The sequence below is a fragment of the Chelmon rostratus genome, chromosome 10 (genome assembly GCF_017976325.1).
Source record: "Chelmon rostratus isolate fCheRos1 chromosome 10, fCheRos1.pri, whole genome shotgun sequence".
In the NCBI taxonomy this organism is placed as follows: domain Eukaryota; kingdom Metazoa; phylum Chordata; class Actinopteri; order Chaetodontiformes; family Chaetodontidae; genus Chelmon; species Chelmon rostratus.
Window position 1 is genome coordinate 19,194,892 of NC_055667.1, and position 18,509 is coordinate 19,213,400.

The 18,509-nt window shown below is 44.2% G+C and overlaps 1 protein-coding gene across 1 annotated transcript in view; it reads right to left on the reverse strand.

The window, feature by feature from the left end:
• The window catches only part of fgd (faciogenital dysplasia), a 54,679-nt gene that overhangs the window by 17,519 nt on the left and 18,651 nt on the right, over window positions 1-18,509 (reverse strand). Inside the window, exons 2-4 of the mRNA XM_041945535.1 lie at window positions 3,609-3,779; window positions 943-1,144; window positions 48-663 (exon numbers count right to left, since the gene is read on the reverse strand). Coding sequence (XP_041801469.1) covers window positions 48-663; window positions 943-1,144; window positions 3,609-3,779 — 989 coding nt within the window. The remainder of the gene's footprint in view (window positions 1-47; window positions 664-942; window positions 1,145-3,608; window positions 3,780-18,509) is intronic.

The following is an 18,509-nucleotide window of genomic DNA, read 5'->3' on the forward strand; positions in this document are numbered from 1 at the left end:
GGTTTATGGTTATGACTTGATGAGGCTTAAGCATGCCAGGTACTCACTTTGTGCGCCTCTGAGGGTGCATCTGCCAGAAACCCAGGTTGTGTGTCTGTTAGAGAGTGTATTTCTCCACTGCTCCCCTCATCCAAGTCACTGTCCTCGTCCTGCGTTGAGTCTCGTTTGTTGCCCAAGGTAACGCAGCAGGACACGCTCTCCGTTTCAGTGACGCTGTCGTAATGATCCTCCTCGTCGATGGCGTCCTCGTTGGGGAACACCTCCCCCTCTGCAGCGCAGGACGGGCTGTCGATGCCACTGTCCCGGTTGGGGATCTTCCCGTTCTGCTCCGAGGAGTCCGGATTGTCCAGGAGCTCGTGAGAGGAGCCTTCCTCCCGCTCCACCTCGTCAAGGCACCCAACGCTGTGTGCGATGTCATCCTCGGCACAGTCGTCCAGCGGGGCGTCCGCTGAGCCGTCGATGTGCACAGAGGCCAGACGGGAAAGTTCAGACACCTCATCCGTCCGTTCGGAGGTGACAAGTGCAAGTTTGTCCACGGGGGAGGAGTCCCCTGTAACCTTCGCCGTGGTGTCCTGGTCGCAGGAGGAAGCGATGTCAGACGCAGTGTCCATTCTCAGACACAGGTGCAGCTGGGACCGTGGGAGCACCCCCAGGATGGGGACCCTGGGAAAAGAAAAAACAGAGTCACACCTGCTTTAGTGAAAAATGAAGAATCAATACATGTTTCTTTACTGGAGAAATGATGCGAAGATGAGAGTTTTTTAGGTTTTCTTAGGTTTTATCATTGAACGATAAAATTCAACCAGACCACATGGTTTAACAGGCACAAGTTAATAGAATGAAATTTCTCTTTGTACGTCGACACACATCACAAAGCAAAATATGCAAAAATATGAGTCTGAGGAGAAAGGCAAGCAAGTTTTTTCCTTCTGAAAGCCTTACTTTGAATTCTCGAACCTTTCGATGAGCAGCCCCACCTTCTGGGCCTCTCTCTGCGGCTGTGCACCCAAGCCAGGAGGGGGTAGACTGGGCTTTGGTTTCGGCGGAGGGGGGGGAGCAGGCAGAGGCCTGGAGGGCGCTGGAGGGATCCTCTTAGGTTTCTTGTCTTGCCCAAGGGCGAGCAGGTGCGCAGGTTTAGGGGGCACTACAGATGCAGAAATCCAGATGAGGCAAGAGGAGCAGAGCAAGAGAGAAGCATGAGGCTGCAGACATTAACAAAAACAGTCAGGTAACAGGTATACATCCCAGCGAGAAAACCTCCATGGCTGAGGCCAAGTGTGAAGCCTGCTTGTTTCTTCGTGAAGAAAAACAAAACCTCAAGATAAAACTCCAAAGGGAAGAAAAAGCACAATAGTCTCATGTAGTAACGGTGCAGATCGAGCCCAACGCCAGCTTCAGCTATCTGCCAACTTCCTCATTTCAGAACAGGATGCTGAGATGAGTGCGTGCGTAAGACACTGTGGCTCCAGTTTGATTAGAAGAAAAAAAAAAAACACTCAGACACACACACAACTGAGAAGCTGTCTTCAGAATGCACAGTGGACTCATGCCTGCGCAATATGTGCTCGCAATTTCACAGACGCATTTCACAGAAGTCTGTGTATTTGCATCTATCACATCGGAAACGTAAAAATCTGAAACCAGGAAATGTGACGTTCCAGTTGTTAATTTGAGCACTTCCTGTGTCTGTGTGGAAGTGACTTTTCTGTACAAAGATGTCATGATAAACTATGTTCAGAGGACAAGACCTGTCCCATTTCTCCTGAGAATCAAAGTGAAGATACAAAAGTGACAAACATGTCCAGGACCATTGCATCGCTGCACGTTCATTGCCAGTTCAATACAGAAAAATGTGTGTCACACAGATATTGATCATCTATTAATCTTTTAGTCTATAAAATGTCAAAAATACAACACTTCCATGTGAAATTATGAAAGACTAAAAAGGGGTCTTATAGTAACTTATTTTGTATGGCCAACAATAAAAAAAAACATTAAATACTCATATGATCAGACTAATAAATAATTCATTTTTTTTCACGATCGAAACAATTTATTAATTATCAATCACAGACTAACGTTCAGTGGATCGACTAACTTTTTTACTATTATCATGAATGTAATCAGGACTGGCTGAGCATGTGTCTAAGGGGAGAGAGGTGTGATCACACATTCAACAAAAATGGTGTCACAAGCTCCTTTTGTCACATATTGTTAAAAGCTTCAACATTTTCTGACCACAGAGGCTTTTCCAGGAACCTTTTGAGGAAGTGGGGGAACTTGTGTTACAGTACCTGCGTTTCAACCAGAGGAACTTTGGCCTAATTTTAGTTCCCGCTGCTCTGAAAATCCCTAATCCCAAACACTACTCTCTCTGGATGAGCTGCGAGTGGAATTAAAAGGCGTTGGAGAGGAAGTTCGTCCTGTCATGTGGGAAAGACTGTATGTATTAAAATGCACTGCCGTCATTAGAATCGTCCTTGGAAATAAGACAGCTCGTCCTGCCCAGAGGAAAAACACTACAATGAGTTTCCTTGTGTTGAAGCATGTTATTATTACTGGTGATCATTTTGATAAAGTATTTTCTTGACAGAATACTTTCATTTTCATCTTTAAAGCCTATTTATGTCACTGGTTGGTCATTTATACATGTTCATGCTGCAGCACTGGACGTAGTAGCTGAATTTAAACTACAAATCAAAGCATAAAAAAGCTCGAAAAAACGAAACAGAAACATCTTCATATCACACGCATTTATATCATTGTCGGAGCTCATGCCATTGGAGAACTTTCGCTCTCTACTGACCCTGGAACAGTGCTCATGTTTTTAAAATTGTTACTGTACTTCCACTGCTGCACTTTATATGTTAACATTTGACCTTGTTATTGGCTGCTCTTTCTTTTTATTTACTGGCTGTTATTTATTGTGACGTGTGCTGCTGACCTCTTGGCCAGGTCCTCCTTGTAAAAGAGATCATGATCTCCATGGGTTTTTTTAAAGGTTAAAAAACAAAATTAAACATTGTTGGGTTATGGAAAGTTTGGGTTATTTAAATGCATCACTCTGTGCTCTGCGGTTTTTTTCATTGACATTTAATGGAGAAAACAATTCCTTTAATTTGTCGCTCAACTGTATATGCTAAAATGCTAATCATGATCAAATAATTACGATTAACAACCCCGACAACACATAGTGAGATATTACTAATGATCATTCATTCTTTCTATAATCCTCCAGCAAACTTTGAACATGTGTGATCCACTTCCATATTGGGGCCAAGTCTGTGGTGTAATGCTCTGCAATGTTTCTCTGTAATTCCCAAAACATAACACATGTTGTTCATATTTAGCATTCTTCAAACGATGCCCAAACAAACACTTGGGAGCCGCTGGCCTGCTTCAAACCAGCAGCTCCTGAAGAGGCGACCTAGTGAGCTGCAGCTGAGTGACAGCCGACACGTACCAAGTCATAGACGAGTGTTAATCAGAGCAGAATGAATGACAGCTCAGTGGCAGAGGTCTGATCCTGCTGCTCCTTTCAATCATAATGACAGCACAGATGTCAAAAGTGGCCTTGAAGGCAGCCACACTGTGTCAAAGTATTTCACCTTGAGGTTTCTGTGCGGTCGGCTGTCTGGGTGAGGTGGAGGGCTGGGGCCGGGGCTTGATGGCAGGCCTGTCGTGACATGGTCTGGGGGTCGGACCTTTCTTCACCAGCCGCGGAGAACACAGGTAGTCCACTGATCCACACTGGTACTGCAGAGAGGAGGCGGGGAGGTCTGGAGAGAGGGGACATGAAGACAGAAAATATTAGGTATCGATCAATGTAATGAGATTCATCTAAACACGCCCCCCCCCCCCCAGCCTAATCCCGCCGCAGTGGTGCGGTGGTGTGCAGTGATAGTACTGTAGGTGAATGACCTTGAGCCCAGTGTGTGTTTCAGGATGTCGCCCTCGGACAGAGAGCAGGGGGACCGGAGAGGAGGCCAGAACCTCTGCAGCATCGATCCTGACACCAGGCCCGAGGCAGCACACAGAGCTGCGCAGGCCGCATATTGGTTTCCCTCACACTCTGTGATGGGCCTGTATCTGATTGACTACATCTAATCTTCTCTGGACCCTGTCTGTAAATAGACTGCGTGTGAGTGAGAGAAAGTAGTTCAATAATGTGTGTGAGCCACATAAAGGACATAATTTCTGTTGAACGGCAGAGTTGTTCGGACTCTGACTGTGTTCTTTGGAAGGATGGATTTTGTTTAGCTTTTACTGATTTATACCTAAAAGATACACAATTTAAAGACGCAGGCTGGTTTGAAGTATGTGGCTGGCGATACTCTCGATTTTTGTTATTGTCAACAAAACCAACCCAACACACTGAGCTCATTTGTTCCTACTAAAAGAAATAAATCTTAGTTTTTTTATTTCTTGATTTGCTTATGTACAAATTGGCAGTTGGCAACATCATCATTCTCTTAGAGTCGTGTTTCTGGCCACCTGGCAAAAGTAACTTCAATGTTCACTCTGATTCAGCTCTGTTCTTGGTCTCCATCAGCTCCTGAGGGGAATATCAGGCTCTTCGCTGCCAAATGCTTCACTATGTTCACTGGCTAGTTGCTAAAAGCAGTACTTTGGGGTTTTAAGGGCTTCTTCCTGGAGATTCAGGTGATAGCCATCATCTCTACGAGTAACCCCTTTCAGATTGTCACATTGTCTTGTGCCATTTTTAAAATAAAAGCATTGATTATAGCTGCTCCAAATGTTAAAAAGGTTATTCCTAAAATGTCTGTGTACAGTAGTTTGTTCCCCAGACTGAGCGGAAAAAACAGCTAACAGCTGCAGATTTGGTGCACAACAGGATATTTACAGCAGCACAACAGTGTACGTGGTACAGACTCAAAATAAAGTGCAGTCTTATGTCCCCACGCAAACACAAGCTGTGGTCTTTTCTGCTTCGAGAGGTCCACTTGCGACAAACACAGCTCAGAAAATGTTCTGGTTAAAGGAGGCGATGAAAGAAGCTCAGAGAACAGAAAAGAGGCGCTAATTATGCACCAAAAATCATCTGCAGTAACTCAACAAGACAGTTAAACCACGAGGGTTTTTCCATTCAGTTTCCAGCCAGGTCTTTGAATTATTTGTTCTTATCTGACTCTACACGTGATTGCTTGTGACGACTGAAAGATTGTTTTAACATCCAGTGAAATGAAAAGAAAGCCAGTAACAATAACAATGCTTTGTGTGTGTGTGTGTGTGTGTGTGTGTAGCTGTAATCTGATGTCTGTCCGTTAGATTGAAGTGACATCCCGGTAGATTACGTTAATAACTCCGCAAACTGCAGCCACACATCTCTGTTCCTTCAGGCTCATGGATTCGATCTAGTCACCCCAACTCTTTCTCATCTGGATTACAGCTCGAAATTGCACCGGGCCCCCACTAGAGCCCTGGCACGTCTAATTTGGTGTTTTTCAGCCGTGCTGCAGGCAGTGGAAGGAGAGAAATCAGCCAGTAATGAGTCCTGTTACGCTGTCTGCCCCATGTGGCACACTGCAGGCTTTCCCACCATCTCTGCACCACGACGGAATAAGAGCAGGCAGGGGGGAGAAGAGGAGGCTTACTAGCAACTCTCTCACTATTCAGTACAGAGATGAAAAAATGTGAAATTGTGTTTTCCCTGCAGAGGATCACAAATAACAGTAGGTTTTATATTCACTCTGACCCTGGTCCCTGGCAACAGAGATATTGTGAGCCTCTTGCCGGGGTTTCTGCTAATGCCGTCTCTAAATCAGAGATGACTCGTGGGTTGAGTCAGAGGAAAAGCTTGACCTATGATCAAGTGAAAAGGCGAGTCCTTTTGCCTAGTCAGGAACTCAGTGACCCGAGGCCGGCTGGGGTCTCTCCTGGGAAAAACAAACAGCAGTAGAAGATGGAGGCATAGGGGCTGGTGCCTGTGGAAACTCTGTGTAGCCATGGTTACCCGAGAGCAAAACGTGGCCCTCATATGAAGCTGCCTAACACCAAACAGGAACTTGACAACACAGAAGAGAGAGGAGCTGACAGTCACAGTTTTTCTTCATTAAAACCAAATAAACTGAGGATAAAGCTATGCCACATGCTTCAACCAGGAAACACACCGTCACGTGAGATAAATGAACTAGTAAGATGAATCTCTAACTTTTTGCACATATTACAATCTAAAATGTCTCTAATCAAAGTCTAGCTAACAATATTTCAGTATAGAAAACATTATTAGCCATTTTTTGCAGTTCATTCTCAGAGAGGTTTAAAGAATATTACCTTGCCGCAAACAGTTCAGTTTCACACATCCAAAGTCCAAAGGACACGAGAGCGGAAAACTCTCCCACACAACCCAGTCAAAATCAAAACAAATCCTGCCTTCCCAGTTTGCCAAAGCCCGCGTGTGCAACTGGGACAAGTCTTTGTCACGAACCAACGCAAACACACACACACACACCCTAAAAAGATCCTTCAAAGCTCAGTCCTGCTTTACGCTTAACACAGACGCACACACACACACAGACACTCATTCACCTATCCTTTCCCAGGTGTGTTTGAGGAGCTGCACCTGTCCTTTCACCTGCCAAACCTGATCCAGGTACCTCCTCCCAGGGTCAAAGTGACGTGCATGTGTGTCACCGTGGAGCCCAGCATACCCTTACAGCTGGGCCACAACATGTAGCTTTGAGCTTTGGTCACAACACACGCAGCTCATTAGACTGCTCCGTTCTTCCGGAACTCACAGTAACTGAAACAATGTTTGAACCTATGAGTCACCTGACTGATTGGGTTGGGCAACGTCTGGCACATGACAGTGCTCACAGACAAACGTGGGGGTGGAGGATGATATTATCATATTGGATGTTGGATATTAATTGCTGTTTCTATTTTTTGCACATTTGAACCCATTCACAGCCCGTCCTCACCTTCTCACCCAGTCTTTCCTTAATTTTCCTCACCACAGCCTACGCTTGAGCCACCTCGTTAGGCAGATCATGACTATAAAAACGATTTTAAATACTAGTCATTGCGCAGAACAGCGAATTAAAAAAAAGGCAGCCAAGCACGAGAAGTGACAACAAATCATTTCCTATATTCATTACAGTATTAAAACTTCTAAACATGACATGTTCTCAGTTAAATGTGCAGGGCGAGACATGGTGGAATAAAGGATTAATAACAATAAATCGATTAGCAATTATTTGTTTAAGACAGTTGTAGCACTTTGCTTAATCTTTGGTGGGCGTAGCAGTCTGACTCCAACCTGTTTGAAATTTTGGTTCCTGGAAGAAAAATGTTGAGTCCCTGTGAGTAACTTTTAATCCTCAGTTTTGCTATACAGATAATCAGCCATAGCCTGATTTACTAAAAACATGCTTTCTGTTTGGGCCTAAATTAAAACACACTTTCACTGGTTGGTAAATAGTGTGATTTAACATGCTATTCTTCCTTAAGAGCTATTATAATAAGTGGAATATGGCTGAAATAGGCTACATATTTATCAGTTCTGAGGCTCTAAATGTTTTGGTAAATACTCTTATTAATATTGCACTTTCACTACCGACACGTTCCTCGCCAAACGGAAAATCTACCGGCATTTGGTGCTCGGCGGCTGTTAATTTTGGAACCTGGGGCGGCCCTCTGAGGGATCCAAGAGATGAAATGAATATTGGAATTGTGTAATTGTTTTGTGGGTTTTGTGAAAACACACAGGAGAGCGATGATACGAGCTCATTAATTTCCTCCGCTCAGTTCCAGTTACTGAGGGACGGATGAATAGGACAATTAGACAGGAATTACACATGTGAGGACATCATCACCGCCGCGCCCTGTGGGCTGTGGGTTACCATGACAACCCTTCCATACAGAAACAATTTGAGCCTATATTAGTCACCGTGCATCACTTAAATTGGGCCAACTAGGTAACAAACAGCCTGTCTGTCTCATCGGTTTGATCACAGCTGTCATAAAGCAAACTCTTCAGTCACTCGGCAGAGAACAGAACGAACAGCACTCACACGAAACAGACGATCTTTTGGGTCGGAGCCTGAAAGACTGCATTACTGCTGCTGTTTATCTTACGCGCTGAAATATTCAGATACTTTCAGGTACCTGCCAGTGACACTCTCGCCTTCTGTTCTGGTGAAAAGCACATGTCTCATCAAATCTGTGATAATGCCGTGATGCTGTCACAGGAGAAAGACCTGAGGAATGTCCCTCTTATGTCACCACAGAGCAGCGATGTGTACGAGTCTGTGGTTCAATGTGTCACCTTTGAGCAGTCAGAGCTTCTCCCTGAGCCCTTTCAGGAAATGCCATTATAATAATAATAATAATAATAATAAAAAACAACCCTAAATAATTTTGTGCTTATAAAATGCTTCACACTTTCAGGTAATCAGTCAGACTGTGAGGCTTTTTTGTTTAAAATGGCTGAGTATCGTTTCAAATTTGTTGATACAATTGCCAAAACCACGCCCTAGTTTCAATACAAATACAAAAACAATTCATGTTTGCTCCAGCTTTCAATGAGGAAGCTTCAGCCACTGCAGACTCGAGGCTCCAGGAAGAGCATTGCCAGTCTGCCGGTCGGTCCGCCCCTTTAATCCAGGCTGAAATATCTCAATCCTGACCCCTCTAGCACCACCAGCAGGTTGACATTTGTGGTCTAGTTGGAATGCCGTGAAGTTTGGAAGTTTGTTTCTCCGCCTCAAGATGAAATGTAATAACTTTTGGTGAACTTTGTTGAAAATTTTCTTTTGTTCAACACAAAATTAATGACATTCAGCTGTACTTTGTGCGCAGTGCTGGTAAACATTGTTAAACAATTAGCCTATACCTGCTGAACATCATCATGTTAGCATTGTGAGCTAACATGAGCCTGTCAGCATGCTGATATTAACATTTAGCCCAAAAGCACCGCTGTGCTTTTGCACAGCCCAACAGAGCTGCAGGCTGCAGACTCTTGCTCATTGAATTAAAAGAAAGAAAAGTTCTCAAATGTTAAATAAACACAAGCCGCCACTCAAGGACTTTGCCAAAATAAAGTAGAGTTAAATCAGCTCTCTGATAAAAGAGTAAGTTCAGCTTTCAGTTCTTCTGACACACAAAGCTATGGAAACATTTCTATCAGAACCAAAACAGCATTAATGTCTGACACACAGCCATACTTAGATTTAAAACAGTTATACTGTGAGCAAGTTCTTCATCAAATATGAATATACAGCATTTTGCAACTCCAGGTTAAGTTATCTCCAACAAATTAGGCAACATTTAAAAGACAAATTAATATAAAAATTGACCTATTTCGTTAACAGACAGTCTTCAGTATTAACACGCCAATCTGTGTCATAATTTTCTTAACTTTCCTGGCAGAAGCTAATCTGTGACAGAAGCTGTATTTTTTTTTTTTTTTTAATATGGCGAACGCCTCATTTTGGAACAAAATCTACAGTTTTCCTCAAATACCCAAAAGACACACTCACACACACTCAAAAAATGGCACAAACCTAGCACGCTGTCAGTCACCATCAGCCCTGAGGCGACCCCCTCAGAGTCCTTTATTACCCATCATCCCTTGAGTGCAGTCCTCTCGCCCCGGTGCTGTCTGGTAGACTGATCACTCGCATTCAGCAGGGTCTCCCCAGTCAGGCAGCCAGTCAATCAGGTCTCCTACTCGCAAACCAACCCCTTGTGAGGCTGAGCTGACATCCCATCTCCCATCACTTCAACCAACCCCCCGGTTCCTGACCAAGACCGAGCTGAATCTGATGACACCAGGAAGGAATCTTTTAATGGCCAGAACAGGAGGCATGAATATATATCAGTGGTGGTTTACTACAAGATGTGGAAAACAGAGCAACACGGGGCGAGGAGCAGGGAAAGCGAACACAAAACAACAGGAGAGAGCAACGCTAGTGGAGGTGATGGAGAGGTCGAGCGCCTCCATTAGTTTTAACACCATGTCATCTACCTCTCCACATCCACTCCTCCAATCCTCTCGCCTCGCCCCATCTCTTCCCTCCCTGTGCAGCAGGAGACGGTAATGAGCGCTTCGACCTTGATCTACTTTTCAGCTGTCACACCAATGGTTAAAACTTTTTAAATCCACAGAGAGACACAAATACTTGAATACATATTTTTGAAGTTAGTACGCAGAAGTGTCAGACCTAAGAGCGGTGAAATGAGAAAGAGACAGAGATGGGCACCTGTGAACAAGCTCCACATGGTTGTACATTTGGCAAAAACGATTGGAGGGGTGGTTTGGAAGTGAATTGTTCTGCTGCAGTGGTTTGAGAAGTCCCTGTAATAGTATTTGGTACATTTTTTTCTGAGTATGAAAACATACCAATATTAGAAACTGGTTGCAACCGACAAGAATCCAAGCTGACTGCAATTGTCAGTGTTTGATACTCTTAAAAACAAAAAACAAGACTTCGGGCGCAGCATCACTTACACAGGATCTATCCTAACGCTCACGCTGAGAAAGGAAACAGAGCCGAGAGAGGAACACTGGTGTCAGTGCAACAACAGCTGCTCCAGGATCTACAGTAGAGCAGATCCTCAATCTCTGACAATCAGCAGATTTCCCTCGCAGAGTAACGAGGCTGCAGCTCCCACTTCACCACAGGGTTTATCAACACACACACACATGCATGCGGTCATGCACACACACGTGCAGAGGGATCAGCAGCTATCCAATCACGTACAGTAGCATCTGCCCTCAGATTACAAATCTATATTCATCTATTTCGTTTCATGCTCTGTTATCATGACCAGTCATGCTTTCTTTGTCGAATTCTCCGTTTACACGTCCACGTCTGCAGAGACGGCTTGTTGTGTTGTATAAGAATTAGTGGCGCCTGAAGTTTCGCTCCTATCACGGCTTCCCAGGGGCCGGGAGAAAAGGGAGGGGGTAGGTAAGTCATCTTGTTAGGTCTGTCCTCTCCCCCTAAATCAGGTCAGTGGGCACAGCAGGCACACTGACATATCTCCAAAACTAAGTGGGAGGATTTCAGCAGCTCCCACAGATTAGAACCATACGAATTCAGGGGGATAAGACCGGGAGAGAATGAGAGGTTGGAGCGAGGATGAGGAGGCGGCAGATGGCTGGAAAGTGTTGAAGAAAGTCTTAAGCCTCTTTCACACATACTTCCTGATAAATTACTGGGATAACCTTTCAGGCACCGCTGGTGAATTTCACCGTTCACACTTGCAGCTATACATTCAGGAACACTCCCGCCTTTTCACACATCCCATGGCGATGCAAAGTAGGACAGTCAAGCAGATGGCGGCAACACTTATATATGCCAACTGCCATGCAACTCAACAGAAGAAGAAGATGGGGTAAGGGCAGATGTACGCGTATGTGGCTGAAGATAATTGTCAGGAACATGGTGGACGAGGAGCTGCTTGTGCTCGTACAGTGCGTTTAATATTCAACAGGAAATGCATTTCATGATCGACTTTCAGAAACCCTTTATGTGCTTCTCCCTGCAATGTTAATGCTTTCATTCACAGCACAGCCGGCATTCTCCATTAAATATTAGTGGGTCCTGAAGTGGGAAACTGGCGGTACAGATTTCCCTAGAAATCGATCCCTGCTCCCGTTCCCGAAAGTTCCGGAACATTTCAGGGATACGCCGCATGTGTGAAAGGGGCTGCAGACGGTTCACACAGAAGCACAAAAGAAATAGAGGGTTAAGATTCATTTGACTGGTTTGCTAGAAAGTCTGAGGCTTGACTGAGGAGGGAAGAAAAGTTATGAGTTCTGTTAGTAAACATGCAGCAGTCAAAGCTGTTAACAGAGCGGCAATAAAGAGGCTGGTTTCAGTTCCTGAAATGAGGCGAAACATTAACTGACAATAAGTGGAGAAAGCTTAACGTAAACAAAGGCCAGCGAGCTGATATCAGAGTGGAGTCCAAAATTAATGAAGTCATTCTAGAAAGCATTCTCCTTCACCGTGCCCTGAGAAAACCAAAGAGGAACCTATCGCCATGGAAACAATGCTGATCTATATTTCTAATATAGTAGGTAGGTTGCGGTGAGCTATAAAGAACTGCTTTTGCTTTCAGTCAACATGCAGCTCTGACAAGAGTTTATAAATGTCTTAACCAAACATCAGCACTCAGCCACAATATGCAACGCTTTAAACAGCACACATGAACCCACTGCAGACAAGCGCATGACGTGGGTCAAACAGAAGACCGCATTCACCGGAAAAAAGATAAGCAAGGGGTGAGGTAAGACACAGTCACTGACCTGAGACCTCTTCCCTCAGTGTGACTCAGCTGTCAAATGCGGCGCAAGTCATGGAGCAACACTCAGAATTGACGGTAAGTAACACAATGATGCAGCATGACAAAAGAATGATTAAAACTTCAGATTCATCATCAGGCATGTGAGCTGATAACACACACTGGCCTCTCTAATTCACAGCCTCCCACCTCCTACAGACGCTTCAAGAGGACTTTTATTAGGCACAGTGCTGAGAAGCGAGCCTCTGTTTGCCTGGATGCAGTGCAGTATAGTAGCCCAGGGCATTACTGTAAAGGAAGCAGCCAAAGATTAGCAATTAGGGCAACACACACACACACAAACATACAAGAGAACAAGGGGGTTTACAAACCTGCCTGTGGAGATGACTGGCCAACTGTCCCAGAAACTACTGAAGCCTACTGTAGCAGCTCTCAATGGCGGCTTTCACTGCGTTATGTTAGAACAGACTGGCCGTTCTGCACAACAATCAGGGCGCTGAGCAGGAGAGTCCATCTATTCCTCTCAGTCCATCTCACTAAATGCTAACACACCTTAACCAGCCAGGGGATTTCTAACTGCTGCTGCTGGAAAAAATATATATACTCCAGCTCTTTCCATTCCCACTGGGGGTGGGGGAGGTCTTGACAAACACAGGTCTGCTCCATGAGTCATCAGCACCCAAAGCCTGAAATAGCATTTTCAAAACAAATTTCAGTCATTCCCTGTCCTAAGAAGGCCATACTGTAATGAGGATTAAGCGGTTGTGGATCAAGGCTTGATCACTTTTCACACTGACTAAGGGTCTCTGAAGGGTGAATGCATTGATTACTTTACCATATATTGATTGGTAGGATTAACCAATCATTATGGTGGTCAGGACCAGTCAAAAACAAGCCATTTGTTTGACTGCACGATTGATGAATTAGACATTAAAGGATGTCGAGTTGGGTGTCTCCAGCAGGGAACCACACACCAACCTCCACACACATGCACAGGCATATAAACATACCCATGCATGCATTGCTGTGTCGCTGAGCCCGGTCGCTTAACTTTATGGAAGCCGATGTGCAGCACAGACCACGAAACTGCTTTGACACTTAACTCATGTCAACATTGTAACCATTACACTGTGATTTGCTAACGTTTTACAATGCGCTGCAAAGTGCTCCACTGCGACTGCAGGAAATCATTCAGCAACCCATAGTGAGGGAACATTTCACAGGCGACTAAATGACACCTACCACTGGCCACAGAATTACACCTCTGGAAAAGCCAGCCTGCCCCAACAGATGGACAGGAGGAAGTGGTGCATGCGGAGCAAATCCACTGAATGCACGTGTTTGCTGGAAAAGGGGGCGTTCTAACTGTGAAAGGAAAATGGGAAAATTAGAAGAAGGGCAGGATCCCTGTGGTAATGTGTATATTTTTCTGTGGGTTGTTATCTGTCTAGGGCTACAACTGATGATTATTTTAATTATTGAATATTCTATGGATAATAATATCTGATTCAACAATTAATTGTTTCATCCAAATACAGACTGAAGCTTCTGTATTTCATTTATGTTTAATGTAATTTAAACAGTTAATATTGCATGTTTTGCATTTTTGCTTGAAAATGGCAAATGCTACATCCAATTTTCTGTGCTGAAAGGGATGTTATGTGGATATACACTATAAATATCTTTCTTTATACTAGTGAAGATGATTAAGATTGCAATCAGTGTTAACATGTTGGTGAATGGTGCAGAAAGTGGAGGTTCAGCATCAATCAGGAAACAGTTATGCATCATCCAGATGGAACCAGGTAGAGAGAGAAGTAGTAACAGCTGTGTGTTGGTGAGAAAAACATGAGTTTATGGATAAATACCTGCATGTTGGTATCTTTCTAGATGAAAGTATGTAGTTTAATTGATTTACTTGATTTCTTGTTGAAAATTGGCTCATTATGTCAAGATTGTTACAGCACCGCCACATGCATTTACATTTTATAAACTTTATCCACAGTCTAAACCCATCCTGAGGCCCCCCGACTCAGCCTCCAGTCTTTCTGTGGTAACGCTAGGCGAGGTACCACCCTGCATCTGTTCCAGGCAGGATGGATGTCAGCATGTGGAGGGGAGTGTCTATGAGGCTGCTGACAGCCAAACTGTCCCTGAGCGAGACAGCCCTGCCCAGTGCAGGTCAATGTGTTGCCCATTCCAGTCCAGTTCAGTCCAGTCTGGTTGGCCTAATCCAGAAAGGGTGGGTAGATGTAAAGGGCTGGGTTGGTGAAAAAGAAAGGTTGAGGGTGAGACTCCCTAGTCACTGCTCCTCTGTGCTGATACACACTGGACTCTGACCAACACACACACACACACACACACACACACACACACACACACACACACACACACACAGACAAAAAGGTCACTGTGCACTCAACACCGACGTGTCTTCTTTGACGTCAGAATCATTTTCAAAATGTCACTTGGCTCCTGAACGGCAGCGTCAGCAATGGGAGCTCTCCAGCAAAGAGCATCTGAGGCAAGCAACTCCTGTCAGTCTGTCTAAACTTGTGCATGTTTGACACTCGTTCGCCGGGCTGCAATTTCTTAGATGAGTCACTCAGCTTTGGAAACCGAGAGCACCCTTCGATGCCAGCGAGGGAGAAGCCTTAACTAAAATTCTGTGTAGGAAGAGGCTTGAATGGAAACCTAAATCACTGAAACCTTTTCAAGCTGAGGTTTGCGGAGGGCACAATTAGCTAAGACACGAGAACACGAAGCCAAGACATACCAAAGCCCATGAACTCACACACACACACACACAAAATCACTGTACAAGGAGAGGCCTGTTATAGAAGCCAGGTGTACACTAGACAGACTAATAAAGGCTCCTATTTCCTCACTAATGGCTCCAGTATTTCCCCTAACAGCACCGCACTGCAGCGCTCTGAGCCACGTTAGTGCAGCCACACAGGAGGCACACTTGGTCAAACTCAGGAAGCTGGTATCATCGGTCAAACCTAAAATTGAGATGCTGCTGCATTCAAACTGTCCTCAGAGCTACAGTGTATGTACTAAAGAGACTGAATCAAACAGCGAACAGCTGAGCCTACATCAGTTTACAGATGTCAGATATCCTCCTCTGGGAAAAAAATCTGCAGTCATTACAATCCATTACGTACTACATAACATGCAAGTCACGGACACGCAAGACATCAGCCTTTTGTGGCCTTTACAAATATAGGATATAGATCCAATTAGGGATGCAACTAACAATAATCATTTATATAATCTATTTGTACATACATACAGTTTTATGGCTCAGTGAACTCGAGACTAAAGGAGGTAGGTTTTATGATTGGGCTTTTGCCTCTGCACAGCAGTTTTATTGTTATGTTCCTGAATTTGTGTCTTGCTGGTCCAATCAAGTACCACAAAGCTGGTACCAAAATTTCAGGCGCGGTGGCTCACATTGGCTCAATTATGGTAATACTACACTGAAAACAAATGAACACTAATAATAATAAATAACATTTATATAGCATGTTATTTACTCAAAGCATTTCAGTGAAGAGGAGGAGGCTCACCTCAACCATCACCAACGTGTAGCATCCACCTGGGAGATGCATGGCAGCCATTCTGCACGAAAACGCTGACCACAAGTCAGATGGAGGGGGAGAAGGAGGGTAACCTTATTGTAGCATTTCAGCCAACTTAAGGAAATTAACTAATGCAATTTATTTTCTTCTGTGTAAAAGTCAAAGCAGGAAAATTACAAGTCTGACGGACCAACTCCAACTTCAGTCATAGCTAACTTAGCTTATGTTACATGGCTAATGGCAACACATTAGCTAACGTAGCACATAATAATAAACACAATGTCCTTGCAAGTGTACAAATTAACGTTACCTTTTAAATATACTTCCTGCTTTATATAGTTCCTGCTTTAAAGGTACAATGTGTAAGATATAGCCTCCTGTTGAAGGTCACTCCCGACAAATGGGGGTCAACTCAATACCAGATTAACTGTTAAATGCTACTCGAACTATTGTCTCTTGAGGTACCAAGTTGTATTATGAGACAGGTTGGGCGGTAGCTAGCAGATTAGCATCCTAACTTCAGATGATGTCATTTACTTTTTAACATTTTGATGATAATGTCACAAATCTCAAACCTCACGCATATTTGTCATGATGAATCAATGGCAGCCATTTAAACTTGGACTCCAGCATCTACCTTGTTCATAACCGGCTGTCATATCGTCTTTCACATGACCACTGGCTGAATCATAGCCCTTGTTGAGTTTCCATAGGATGAGCTGCAGAGAGCCACAATCGCCTGCAGCAGGCAGCTCTGCCCAGCTCTATCACCTGTGTCACCTGCAACAGCTTGTCTCTCAAGGGTGGGCCCTGAAGGGTGAGGTGAGGAATTATCGATGAGGGCCCAGTTACAGGACGGCTGTTATTGCTGCTGCTTGGTTCCTATTGGTCAACGTCAAGGAGCCACCATGGCTGTACAGAAACAGCCCTGGGCAATTGCTGTTTCTATGCATAACTGAGGTCATGGGACACACAAAAATGCTTATATTCAATTCATACATTTTCTCGAGTGCTGCTAAGCCCCAGTTGGCTTGATTTCAGTAAACATTACAGCATGTAGAACACTTCAATCCTGCTAAATAATCTTGTGTTTCATTTCTCACATTTCAGTGTTTCCACATTTTGCTGCTGGGAAACATCAGTCAAGCTTTGTGAGCTACAAAAACCGAGAGATCACTTAGAACAGCTTACTGTCCTGAAATTTACCATTTATGGTAGTTCACCAGTTACTGCAAGCAGCTCCATGTGTGTGCAGGTACTGACTTTCCACTTTATGAGGAGACATTAAAGTTCTCCCCTGAAGTGAATATAGCAGGAAAAGATTATCCAGTCAAACATCCTTAAAGGACAACATATACTGTGTATATAAAAAAAACATGTCTGTTAGTTCATGTGCACGAATGCATGCAAACAACACAGACATACAAACACACGCACATGTACATGCACTCACACCATGCCCTGCAGCAGAAATTCATTAAATATCTTGTTACTGGCCTCTGGAAGCCATCCCTCATCCCCTCCACAGCAGCAGGACACCACTACAAAGACAGCTCCAGCATTAACACTGAAACCTTGTAAGCGTTTGAAGTGAGCAGTGGTTTTAAAACGGGGGAGATGACAATTATAGACAAATGGCCTCTCCTCCTGAAGGAGGTCAAATTAAAAGACGTTAGATATTACTCTGCGATGAATTTGCCCGGAGGGGGGAGAAGTTTTAGAATGCGTGTTTGCGTGAGATTTTTCTGTTCCTCCCGTCTGGTGCCAAAGTCTCTTACAAAGACAACACACATGCTTCACTGGAGACAAGAGAGCTCTTAACACTTTCCGACTGCCTGCCCAGACCGAATGGAGAAGTAAAGGACACATGCACACAGGCATATGCACGCAGAGGCGTGAGGACACACGTGTCAATAGAAAACAATAGACTTGTCTCTTCTTACTGTCCAACTCGAAGAATGTGCCCTAAAGTTCAAACTTAAAGTACAGACAGGAACTGTGCTGTATTTAGACGGCTGCAAGATAAGACACACAAAACCAGCTTTGTGTGTGCTGATCCATCATTATCTAATCACTTGACATTTCTTTTTTTGCTGATTCCTACAATTATCGTGCCAACACTACAGGAAATGCCATCACCGGCTCCAAGTGGAGGAAGACCCCAGGTGCCCTGGGTGAAGAGGAAGCTGTGGGTATAATTACCAGGGTGAAGGAGTACAGTAATCAGGGTGACTATTAAACGTGGCATGTGTGTGTTTTTCTGTTTGCGTGTGGCTTGGTCAGTATCACCACAAGCTCTCCAGCGTCTCTCACCAGTATGAGCACTTCCTTCCCCTTGATTCAGCCAAAGAATGAAGAGAAAACCACTAGAATGATTTTGATGTGCTTATATGTACAGGAAGTGGACAAAATAATAGAAACGCCTTCACACTGGCTTCACTCCATTAGAGAAGAGACTCTAGTCGTTAAGGAAGATCTAACTAATGACTCCCACAGAATTGCTGCCTTCCCGGTTACACACCCACCCCTGTATTAAATGCTTGTGGACACTGTGGGTTAAAGACATCCTTTCCTTTGGCTTTCTCTAAAAGCAAACCTGTCCAGATGTAGGAAAAAGGGTGAAACATGACTCACTACGTTTTCCACTGCCCA